Source organism: Schistocerca nitens, chromosome 4 (assembly GCF_023898315.1).
Source record: "Schistocerca nitens isolate TAMUIC-IGC-003100 chromosome 4, iqSchNite1.1, whole genome shotgun sequence".
NCBI classification, from domain to species: domain Eukaryota; kingdom Metazoa; phylum Arthropoda; class Insecta; order Orthoptera; family Acrididae; genus Schistocerca; species Schistocerca nitens.
In genome coordinates this window covers 598,537,371-598,550,577 of record NC_064617.1, presented here as the reverse complement: position 1 = coordinate 598,550,577, position 13,207 = coordinate 598,537,371, and the positions used below count along the sequence as shown (strand labels likewise).

Below are 13,207 nucleotides of genomic sequence, written 5' to 3'. Positions count from 1 at the left end.
TGTTTACTGTAAGCCAGAAAAATATCTCCAAACTTAAGACCTTACTTTTTTTTACTTGTTCTTTGGGTTGCAGGATTCGTACATGATGGACATTCAGTCATCCTCGATTTGGACATTTATGTACATGGCGCGCTTATATACTTTGTGATTCAGGATCTTAATTGGAAATATCTTAAATGTCTAATCTCCGTTTCCATGTTGGGGAAATAAGGTAAACCACAGAACGAATCCAATTATTGCTAGTCTGGCCAGAGAACCACGCAGATTGGAGTGGTACCTAATTTGGTTCCATACGTCAGAAGCAAACGGCCTATGTGCTGTGCTGCATTATCTAATAAAGATAGTCAAGCTGTACCCAAAAGGTAACGATCTAATTATTATGACGTACGAATAAATCGAGATAATTCGGTGATGCTGAGAGATGGTGACCCAAAAACCCCACACTCTACACGATTATCAATGTGGAATGTCGTGCTACATCTCGGAAAAATTGCGATTAAACAGGTACCGTTTTGGCATTTTCAGGTGTACTTGGACCAGAAGACCGCGTTACAGATGGTGTGAATGATATGTAACCTTCCATTATGAATTTTGTACGATTTAATGTAATTTTGTCTTGGAGTGCTGCAGTACTGCGCGACGCTCAGATTTTAATGATTAGTGAAATAAACCTTTCGGCTGATACATTTGTTCTACTTTCACAGTTATGCTTTAGAACTACTAACCAAATTATGTTTTATTTTTGCAGATGACAGTGGAAAGGAAAGTACCCCTGGGTGATTCCATTATCACAATCAGCACCGTTTCTTCTACGTAAGCTACAATCCTTTTCATTTCCACTGCAGTGTAATAATTTAAATGAAATTAAGCATAGCTATTCTAGGAAATGAAATATATGTATTCACTGAATGTAGTTACTAGCGATTTCACGCACTGAACCAAATTACTTAAGTAGCATTTCTATTTTTCAGAGCCAAACTCGCAGAAGACAAGAAGAAGGAAAAGAGCATCGGCGACGAGTACGATCCTTTCGCCGAAAGAAATCTCGACAATGCCTACTCGTAAGTAGACAATCTTTTCATCAGTTTGTAAGATTGTATGTAGGCCGTTCGCGGATATACAATACAAACTCACTATTTGAACAAAAGAAATGCCAAGTCTACATATTACCTATGATAAATGGATAGAAACTTAACAGGAACTGGAAACCCAGTTATGAAAACAAAACTCATTTCACCAAACCGCTTTCAGGTTTGCTGCTCATGTTCACTCCCTTACACTGTTAGTTTTATAAGGGGCTATCAAAGAGTTCCTGTTTGAGGGTGGTTCTGCAGCGTACATGCAACGCAGCGTGACTCCGCTGCTCGGATACAAGTACCGACGTGTAGGCAACGGATTAATATGGCATTCGTGTCTTTCCGATGTGCATGTTATAAATGCGGGAACGTGAACTATGGCGAAGTTATTACCAACGAGCTGATATTCTTTTCTTGGCTCCCGAAAGATAGACAGTGGTAGACATCCATCGGAGAATGAAGAACGCGTGTGGGGCAGCAAATCCGTCAGAATCCGCCGTTGCGGAATGGTATGCCAAGGGGTGCTGCTGCTTCTTGATGGAGTACGCTCCCGTATCGCAAATGTCGTTATACAGAAGTTACGCCAACTCAACTGGGAGACATTCTTGGCAAGCATTCTATAGTCCTGAACTCTCCCCATGCGACTATCACGCCATCTGTCCCTTGGAGGGCTGTCGGACGTGGATGTGCATCAGGCGGTTACAGACCTCTCAAAGCAGCAGCACACGGATTTTTACCAAACGGGTATTGGTGCGTCGGTGGCATTATTGCCTCAATGCTTACGGCGATTATGCCTGATTGACCTACCGATTCTGGACTATACGGCCTTCAAACGGTAAAATTTTGATGACACCCTTTATAGCAGACATTTAAGACCGTTGTTGTACGTTTAAGAGTTTCACAAATCTAAAAAAGAAGAAAAGGGAAAGAAAAACTTTGTAAGTGCCTGAAGATCGGTTGGAAAGGTTTGGCGACATGAAATCGCTAATAATAATTTTGTATTGCTCAAGATTCTGGTGCTAATCTTTCCGTTGGACTCCGGCGACTCGCGTTCTCCTGAGCCAAACGGCAGCCGATGTTCGCAGGCGGTCACCCTTCCTAGTCGATTAATGACTGGTTTCTGTCACCATAAAATGACCAAACATAGACCTTAAATACCCGTTAATGTCCTCAACAAATTTTAAGATTGATTCAAAGCTCTTGGGGCCGCCATTCGAGTGGAAGTGTTTAACGGTCGCGATGTTTCAGTGATAACCATACTCGTCGTATCATGCCGAAGTCACCAGAGGATGATAGTACGACACTTGCTGAGTCGTCGCTACTTCCCAACACTGCCACACGGCAGGAGACACGAGAACTTTTCGTCAGCTGTACACGCCGGGAAGACATACTAACAAAACTTGTAGTTGCTGATACCTAGCAAGGTGGAGCACTGGTTAGCACAAGGGATTCGATTCTGGTGTACGATGGTCGGCGTCCGACCATCCTGATCTAGAGTTTCTGCCATTACCGTAAATCTCTCCGAGAAAATGCTGGGATGGTCATTTTCCTTCCCCATCCTTGAAACAATTAGAGTTTATGCTCCGTCTATAAAGACCTTTATGTGGACGTGACGTTAAACTCTCGTTCTCCTCCTTTTTTATGTTACGCTATCGCATTTCTTCTCCACCGGATGACATCCTTGCTTTCCTGAAAACTTATCATCCCCTAACCTTTCAATGTGCACCTAAAGTACTTGATCACATACCTCCCAACTAAATTGCTGAAATAGTACTGTAGACGCAAAAGGATGTTATATATGGAGACTTGGTGAATAAACTCCCAGGGCTTCTTTTGCAGGGTTTTATTTTGTTCCCCCAGACGTCTGAATGGTCATTCCGATTATAATTAACTACCTCAGCAATGTTTGCCGCAAAAGCTTCTCTTACAGCACGGAATAAGTGCGATGCAGACGTCAAATAGTAATGAAAGGTCAAAGCTGTGAATTTTTACCAGAGCCGTCATAAAACCGGTACTGAGGGATTCTCCGAAGCAGCTCTCGCGCGGGGCACATGGCGAAACGCGAGGTGGCCAGCTGACGTCATCGTCCTTGTCTTCCTGTGTTGCAGCGACGTGGGCGCGCTGGCGCACCTGCTCAAGAGCAGCCTGGGCAGCGGCATCCTGGCCATGCCGAACGCCTTCCGGAATGCGGGGCTCGCCTTCGGGATGGTCGCAACCCTCTTCGTCGGGCTCATCTGCACGCACACCGTCCAGATACTGGTAAGACTTTCAGACATGACGTCACAGGAGGCGTCCATGCGTCGTCTGGTAGGTACTGGATGTCGGTGCCACCAAATGTGGAGTCATTACGCTTTTCTAATGGGTCTAGCCTCTGAAACACTTGTTTTGGCAAATTTTTAAGCTACGTTACTTCTCGTTAATGCAAGAATGCCTCCCTAAACAAGACCACTGCAGCTGGTTCCTGAGCCGTGCGTTCGCTGCACTGAGCTCATTGTCGAGTACTCGCGGCGTTTTGCATATTGGCTATTTCTTCATCAGGAGCAGGGTCCACCCAGCCAGTGATTTTCCTGAATTATTCAGGCGAAGGCTGGGCAGCTCCTTCAATTAGGCCACAGCCGGTACATACCTCAGCCTTCTTCACTGTGGGCCGCTCGGTTCTAAAGTTCCTTTCGAAGGGATGTTCAGTTGTTATTCATCCCTCCATCCAAGTGCTGTTAAGCAACCTAAAATTTATGAATTAAGGGATTAACTGCAAACTTTGAGCTCTACTTGTTTAAACTGCTTGTTGGAATAGTAGCGAGGCAAATGGCCATAGTAACATAAAATTATACCTTACGTGCATGGTCATCTGTTTCAAGCCGAAGAAGCGTAGTTTAAATCTCCTTCAAACGAAAATCACTACCCAAATTTGTACGACCATTACGTAATTGGCACCGGTAGCTTTGCTGCTCTTATCTGCTTTCAGGCTTAGTATGCTCCTCCATTTCAGTGTCTGGCAAACAGCTCGAATCCATCAAATTCTTGCACCCTCACTACACACGCTCGTCTTTTCGCCACGTTGTCTTTCATTTTCTACGTATGACTTTTCTGAAACTACACCAAACTAACTTACCATTCCCGTGTGGTTGCCCTGAATTCCAGACATGATTATTCTCAGCCATTTTAGTTGGCAGTCCACGCATTTTACTTTTATTCCTATTACTTTTCTGCCGTACAATGCGAAGTGGCCTGATTCTTAAGAGGAAGTATTTGAGAAGAGTGGAATTCAGGTCTACGTCTGGCATTTTGGTTGGTTTTCGTGGTTTTTCTGAGCAAGGCTAATCCTGGAATTATCCTAGGCCACAGCCGATTTCCTTCTGCACCGAAGTCCACCTGACCTCCACACTCTGGGATGTTAAACTCGAACTTTTCTTTCTCTTATTACCTACTTTATTCATACAGATTTTGTTGAGATGTTTACGATGCCTCAGTCGCGAATAGCTTTCTTTTGGAGTCTCAGTCGTATATTAGCTTTTAACACATCGCATAAATAAAACAGTGCTGTCTGTCATCAAGTCATATTGTGAGTTTGGCTTAAACATTACAGCGCGTTCTTAAGGACTTACAACAAGACAAACAACTCATCCAGTAAGGAAACATCTGCAACATATTATGATTCTGAATTAAGGTGTGGCCGGCCAGTGTGGCCGAGCGGTTCTAGGCACTACAGTCTGGAACCGCGCGACCGCTGCGGTCGCAGGTTCGAATCCTGCCTCGGGCATGAATGTGTGTGATGTCCTTAGGTTAGTTAGGTTTAAGTAGTTCTGAGTTCTAGGGGACTGATGACCTTAGAAGCTACGTCCCATAGTCCTCAGAGCCAGCCAATTAAGGTGTGACTAGTCATTTTTCCAGTAAATGATTGTTGCCTTCCTACAAGAGGACCAACAAAGGTCGATCACCTGCTTGAAGTTGTTGATCTGGTGTTGCACAGTTTTATTATCATTTATGAAGTCATAGCGCTCTCTTTAGTTTTACAAATTTCCACAACCGTAATAGTTGTTTTAACGGAATTAAGAGGGCATTCTTTCCATTAGACCTGTGTTAATATTGTCAGCCAAATGCAGAACACGTCCTTACACTGAGCGCAACAGAGGATTCCTGTTAACCAGCGAGATACCATCTGTACAACCTTGTGCTCAAAGCCGGATGATATTTCCTTAAAATTAGAGCTAGCTGCAGAAATTTGGACTACAACGAATAAAAGGCTGCACACGTAATTTTCTTCAAAACTCTACTTAACTAGAGCGTAAAAGAACACTTAACAGGCTGCATTTATCACCCAAAACATTAAACTGTATGCATTCCCAAGGAAATAGTCCTTTAATAAATATTTCACACAATAAATCCAGATAATTTTAGGACACAACGAAATCAAAATTAACAGAGACAAGCCCAAGAAACATTCAAAGGGGTGAAAATGACTATTCAAACTTTATTAGAAATAATGCTGCTAGTGAAACATTGGAAGAAACCTTCGTAATTATGAATCTTTTTTTTTAATTCGACATTAATTAACAGTTATTGTGCTAGTATCATTACTCTGAAAATGCCGAAGTTTGTTATTGAACGTCCTATAATTGACATGTTGCAGAACGATGATAAGAATAGGAAAAAAAAAATCTGTCCTGTCATAAATAACCGACGAAGCAGGAAAATATATAATTGGTAGATATTTCATAGATTTTTTACCCAAACGACATAAACAGATGCATTTCTTCAGACACAGGACCTACATACAGTTTATCTACAGGATGAATATAAACACTAAAGGCAAGATTTCAGAGATTATCAGGTGATGCACTTTTAGTGCTTTGGTGTGAGGCGCCTTTATAGCCACTAGCGTTAAGTAATCTGGGAATTGTGGGCCATGTTACGTCTCTTGGAGTGTGATAGACATATTCCGATATACCAAGTGAAATCAACCAAACCTCTTTAAGTTTTAACGATACAATGTGCATAAGTGTGTGTGTGTGTGTGTGTGTGTGTGTGTGTGTGGTGGGGGTAGGGGAATGCCGGGGGGCGTGTTTTGCGGTGAGCACGGTTGGCTGGGAGGGGGCTGGGTGGTGGGGATAGAAGGAGGCGGTGTTAGGGACGCTCGACAACTTAATAGCACCATTACGAATATTAGTAGAGACGAATGCTGTAACAGAAATCAAAAGCGATCCGAGATAAAATCGCACTCCCTCTCAATCTCACCTATGATCCCTCCAACACTCACACTAGTTCACATTAAAAATGGTCAGATTTTCTAAAACTGTTAATTAAAATCAAATAGGACCAGAGGAAAGTAAAATGGATTCACGAGATTATATGGCTGGCTGTTCAATTACATAGAAACGATTGAGCCAGCCATCCTGATAACACATTAAAAGTGTACCCCTAAATTTTAGGAAACAAGTCGGGCATTGCACAAAAATTCGAAATACATACCACATTTATGTCATTGTCATTTAAATAGAGGACAAAGTGGTGGACAAGCGAGCTGATGCCCTCTTGCCTGAATACAAAATACAGTCTACTACAATGCGGCGTACCGTGATCTGCAAGTTACAAGGAAGACGGAGCAAGAAGGCATGCTATGCGAAGGCGAGTGAGAAGGAGCTCCTGCCCCCTGCGTGGCTAGAAGGAGTTACGCCACGGCCACGTTGTGGACTTCACTACACGTAGCTTATTGTCTGACACTTCCGCCACTCCTCTTCCAATATGCACATTAATCTGAACCTCGATAGCAATAGCTTGCAGGGGGATGGCACACTCTAGTATCCGAGGATCACTGCATGCCTCCTGGGCTGCTACATCCGGCATTCAGTTCCCCTTAATGCCCACGTGTTCTGGCTTCCAGCGAAAGAACAACTCCTTCCTCTACCTTTGTAGATGGAGGAGGGCTTCCTGGATATTATGGATTTATCTGCTGGGCACAAGCGTTGGAGAGAAGATGGGCACTTAGCGAATCGGAAAAGACGAGGAATTTAGCACTCGCAAAACTTCCGTTCCGATGACCGCACGATTGTGTATAATTCCGTGGCGAAAATAATTAAGTCTTGAGGTACTCGGATCTTGACGACACGATACGGGAAAATAACAGAGCAATCCATATTTACATCGAACTGTAAACACAGCCACATAGGTGTGGTGCTCAGTTAAAACGTCTGCAAACAGATGCAGAAATGCAGCCTCTCCCGTACTGCGCTAAATCTAAAGTCTCTCCGTGCCTCTGCAGTATCCAGGGCCACCCACTGTTAAAACCCTGGATTTGGTCTTGTACTCGCCCCACGCAAAGTGAGAGGAGATTAGACGAATACTGCAACAGTTCTTAGGAGTAAAGGTGTAAACTCATAAGCAGTTGAATCAGAGATGGCAGCTGTGATGAAGAAAGAGGGATCCTTTCGATACGACATGAGGAATAGTTTGGTGAGCCACGTTACAGACAATGTACTCGCTGTCATTGTGACAGCTGACCAAAATATGGACAATATGCATGGTATATTTCCATTTAATCGATGTCACATTGTTGATTCCCGATGCATGGAATAGTTCATCTTCAAAACAGTGCAGGCACTGGTTTCCTCACTCCCACACTGTCAAGTGTGTAGAGCGATTACATCAGTTCGTGGAACACCGCCGGAACAATAGTCAAATCCTGAGTACAGCAACGCTATGACGCCAGAGATGGCAGTCAATATTCGAGGATAGTAAGAACCAATAAGAAGGCTACAGTGCGGCAGAACAGTCATTAGGCCACTGCTGCACATCTGCATCAGATGATCTGTCATAAAAACACGTCTTAGCTACTTCTATAACTCTACAAGATCCACTGCCCCACACCTGAACCTATACTCACTACACTTCAGTCGGCACAGATTTTAGCATGGGCGCAACAGCACCAGTACATGCCCGAAACATGAAAAAAAGAACCGTCGATAGCGATGCTTCACAATACTGGTTGGTGCACACCAATGGCAGGGTACGAACACCTGAAAACCGTCGTAATGCGATATGTCCCGCCGATTAAAGTGGCATCTTTCCGGCAGATGGCAAAACTACTTTCATTTGGAGGATGTTTACATCGGACAGAAATGGGATGTAGCCCATAAGCACCTTATACCTTCGGTAAGATAACACACTTTGTTTTTAGAATGAAATTTTCACTCTACAGCGGAGTGTGCGCTGATATGAAACTTCCTGGCAGATTAAAACTGTGTGCCGGACCGAGAGTCGAACTCGGGACCTTTGCTTTTCGCGGGCAAATGCTCTACCGACTGAGCTACCCAAGCACGACTCACGCCCCGTCCTCACAGCTTTAATTCCGCCAGTACCTCGTCTCCTACCTTCCAAACTTCACAGAAGCTCTCCTGCGAGGGCGGTAGAGCACTTGCCCGCGAAAGGCAAAGGTCCCGAGTTCGAGTCTCGGTCCGGCACACAGTTTTAATCTGCCAGGAAGTTTCACACTTCGTTTTGTTTCCCAGTTTTGTCAGAACGGTTTGGGGAATGTGATATTTGTGTGGCCCCCAGGTCCCCGTACACCATTAATCACGCACAATACGTCTGAGCCGCCATGTGGGGATACATACACACTTTGTACGCGATTCAGATATCCGAGTTATGGGCAAGAGCCATGACATCATGGCTCATCACCAGTCTGTTTAGTGTGTAATGAGGTTCGTGGCATGACGCGTCTCTACCATCGTCATGCGAAAAGGCTGTGCTACACACTACTAGGAAAGAATTCAGTTTGTTTCGGTACCGATACCGTTGTGTATCCTCTTATTGGTGTAAAAAGCTGATTCGTTAGATTTCATGTTAAAACTGTTGCTATTATGGTCATCGACAGCAGCACACTAATACTATAGTCAGCGTCGGGCGCAGTGATCAAAGACGATATCGAAGTAGAACCGCCGTTGCTGAATATCTAGATCCAGGTGGAATGTGACAAGCTCAACAGTGACGTTTATATTTGAAGCAGACTCACACTCCACATAAAAATAAAGACAGCTCGGCAACGAAGTTAAGGGTATAATTATTGGTTAAGGCACCGCTGGACACGACGTGTTCTTTTCGCTACACTGCAAACAGTCAAGAACAGACGATGAAAATTTCGTGGTAGTGTTAGTGCCCGTCAGGTATTAGTGGCTACTAGTTTCGGTTAGAATATTTTTGGTGACGACCTTAGGAAGGTGAGGATGACGTCTGCAAAAGAACCCCAATCCAATCCTTTAAAGTTTCGAACTGTCTCATCCATTTTTAATGCAGTTTTCCGTTAATGCCACTTTCATGTAGCAGCTGTCAAAGAATCTGCTGTCATGATTCAGTTGTCGTAGTCCAATGACACGTGTACAGGTAGTAGTAGGTAATCTTAAGATACTTTTAGATGAATGTGCGGAGAAAGTTCATGGGAAAAAAAAGAAATGTTCCCGAAGGAAATGGACAGACGGTTGGCTATGAATGTTTTAAAATGATTTGTAGGTCGTGAAGTGTCTTTTGCCAGAAGGAGGAACTGACGTTGCTGAGGGATATCCTCCACATTTCCTGGAAAAGAACGTGGTTGGAGGCCCGCGCCGAGGTGTGTGACGGCGTTCTGCGCTCTGCGCGTTGAGCACAGACAAAGGATTCACCTCGACGTCCGCTCGCGAGCCACCGTAGCCTTGGCATTTAGTCCTTGCATGCACCATCTTCGCTTAACGTTCTCTTACCTGCCATGACGCCATAAGTTACGGCTCATTAAGAAAGGATGACCAGCAGCGGTATAACGGTAGGGCAGTGTGCATAGGTCACTTGAGGTACAGTGCATTGCCAAAAATAATTGATACGTGTTTCTCTTATGAGCGTACGTCTGTGGACGATAGTAAATAAATGCAGAAACGCTTGGATAAAATTTCCGCTTTGTGTAATGAATGGCAGCTCTCTATAAAAGAGGATACACTTAAGATAATACGGTGATGGTTGTTGTGGACTTCAGTCCGAAGACTGATCTGATGCAGCTCTCCACGCCTTCTAAACCGTTTCATCTCTACATTACTATTGCTGCTTACATTCATTTAATCTTGCTTACTGTAGTCAGTTTTTCGTCTCCCTCTGCAGATCTTCTGTTACAAAATTGACGATTTCTTGATCGCTAGCTTTGTGTTACTCCAGTGCTGAATAAGCATGTTCGGCATGCCAGAGAGTATACATAGGCCTATGATGCCTTATGAGACCTGTCGCATTATCATGGTTGTTCAAGACCTACATCCGTAGATAAACTCCACTGTCTTGCTGGTGTAGCCCCTCCTGAAATCCCACCCTTTATATGGCCGTCAGCCAGCATGTCCTTGGCTGAAATCAAGAAAAAGCTCCTTGGCAGTTACAGAAGTTCTTACAGGAAGACCACAGCGCACAAAGATCTCACAGTGGCGGGGGAAATGACACCATTTGGTGAACTGGTTGGTCATTCAGAGAAGTGCAGCAACATGGCAGGCCCTCGACAGACCACTATCTAGTACACGAGATCAACCTGCAGAAATGGCGTCTTTTCTTGTTTTTTGCAAGTGTGGTGCTGTGCAGACTAACAACCATATATTGCAAAAAAAAGTGTGTGAAATCTTATGGGACTTAACTGCTAAGGTCATCAGTCCATAAGCCTACACACTACTTAACCTAAATTATCCTAAGGACAAACACACACACACCCATGCCCGAAGGAGGACCCGAACCTCCGCCGGGACCAGCCGCACGTCCATGACTGCAGCGCCTTAGACCGCTCGGCTAATCCCGCGCCATATATTGCAGTGTTCTTCATCTACAGCCGTGTGCACCATGAGAGACCAGATGAAGGCGATAACGAATACAGTCGACGTGGCCAGTTTCTCATCAACCAATTTATAAAATGATGCCAGCGATCGATTTCCTTTAGATGATTATGTTTTCTGTACTTCTGACACGATAGTAAAATAAGTGTATCGTATAATGCCTGCAAGGAAGAGAAAGAATCGCAATTACAAACTTACAAGTGAACATCTTAAGCTTGACACATAGTACTTAGGTGTAGTACTGAAAAGCGAAGAGAAGTTAGTATTAGGAAAGTCGAAAGTAAGACGTAGATTATTTGGAAGGTTTCTGTAAACCAAAGTGCATACAAGATACCAGTGCGACCAATTCTCGAATGTAGTTGCAGTGTTTGGAGTCCTTACCGAGCGTGCATGGTAACAGACATCAAAAGAGGCGCACTGGTAGAACCGTAAGAGATCGATATGACCCATTCGAAAGTAAAAAGATTTCTCCAACGAATTTAAACGGGCCTCCTTGGAAGAAAGGGCGACGTGTTCTAGTGAATCCCGTCTGATAAATTTAGAACACAATTGCCTGGGAAGTATGTTTGTAGATGTACATGTAGGTAAAAGATTCTAAGCTTGTCTGCAAAAGACTTTATCATTTTCACGTAAATACATCTAATTTTCGACGTAGACCTCAGTTCTCCTTTCTCCAGTAATAAGCTTCTGTCTTTCGCATACGATTCTAGAATATCCGCCATATTGGTTGGTCGGTGGAAGTCAAAAAGGGCGAAATCTGTTGAATGAGGTGTATTTGCCAAAAATTCATTCTTAAAATCCGTCAATTTCCCTTGTGAAAGCACCTTTAATTGTATAGGTTTATATTTTTCCTCTAGCTATCCAGGCCTCTTCTTGCGCATTATTTAGTACTGTTGTTCCAGAAGACTTGCATAATATGCTCCAGTTATTGTTGTAACGTTCGCAAGGTGATAATTAAGGGCATTCCCTTCGGTGGGAAACAGCGGAAGTCGCGATACGCCTCTTACGCTGGGTTGGTTCAAATGGCTCTGAGCACTATGGGACTTAGCTGCTGTGGTCATCAATTCCCTAGAACGTAGAACTACTTAAACCTAACTAACCTAAGGACATCACACACATCCATGCCCGAGGCATGGTATGTTTGTGTTCCTTATAATCATTAACGATTACAGGTACGTGTTTTTAAATATTTATTTTATGTATTTATTGTGAGACAAATTAATTATTACGTTCATTTGGGCTGTATATTTGCAACTCGGGGCACTTCCTATCACATGTTTCATGCATTAAATATCAGAGAAGATACCGTCATATTAGCCAAATATGATCAGTACCGTTTCATCAGTAACAGATATAAATAATGTACAATAAGATTGAGGATTGGCATAGTGTCGAACCAAATAGCACGGTGGTAATTCTTCCTCCACAGCTGGACACTGATTCCTTACTCGAACTGATTACTAGGTTAATACTATTTCAGATTCGAGAGACTCACAATAGCCGGCCGTGGTTTCCGAGCGGTTCTAAGCGCTTCATTCCGGAATCGCGTGGCTGCTACGGTCGCAGGTTCGAATCCTGCCTCGGGCATGGATGTGTGCGATGTCCTTAGGTTAGTTAGGTTTAAGTAGTTCTAAGTTCTAGCGGACAGATGACTCAGATTCTAAGTCCCATAGTGCTCAGAGCCATCTGAATCACTTAGACGCACAATATCGCCCCCTCTACAGAATCTAGAAGTCATTAACGTCTCATATTTTTGACCTACACTATTTAACTAACACAGTGTATGGGGGCTTACGTCATCACTCTGCTTGCAGGTGAAGTGCTCGCAGGAGTTGTGCCGGAGGACCAAAGTGCCCTTCCTAGGTTTTGGAGAGACTGCCGAGGCTGCGTTCAAGACCTCCTGCTTCGAGCGGCTTCGCTCTTACTCCAAGTTCGCCAGGTGAGTTTCAATAACACATCTGGCACCTGCTAATAGGCGTTACATTTTTGGTGCAGGAAGAAAATTTCATCACAACAGTTTTATTTGCAAGGCTGCTGGTGGTAACTATAACGAAACGGGTCTTGTGTGGGATACTACACTACTATTCTGTACACTTAAATGTCTACAATGCTGTTCTGTACACTTTAATGTCGTTTATAAAACCCGTAGATATTACTGTCCTTTATATTTATTCTCATAAGATTACATAATGTTCATTTTATACTATCGCGGATTAATAAAGGAAAATAATCCATTAGTAAAAATTGTGTTGATTCTGGAATGGTGTCTCATGTCTGCTATGGAAAGATTCAGAAAGGAGTTGCTTG

General features: G+C 43.6%; 1 protein-coding gene across 2 annotated transcripts in view; it reads left to right on the top strand.

The window, feature by feature from the left end:
* Positions 1 to 13,207, top strand: part of LOC126253435 (proton-coupled amino acid transporter-like protein pathetic) — a 79,523-nt gene that overhangs the window by 46,064 nt on the left and 20,252 nt on the right. For both annotated transcript variants that reach the window (XM_049954777.1, XM_049954776.1), the window contains exons 2-5: positions 749 to 813; positions 972 to 1,061; positions 3,185 to 3,335; positions 12,715 to 12,839. In XM_049954777.1, the coding sequence (XP_049810734.1) occupies positions 749 to 813; positions 972 to 1,061; positions 3,185 to 3,335; positions 12,715 to 12,839 (431 nt within the window). The remainder of the gene's footprint in view (positions 1 to 748; positions 814 to 971; positions 1,062 to 3,184; positions 3,336 to 12,714; positions 12,840 to 13,207) is intronic.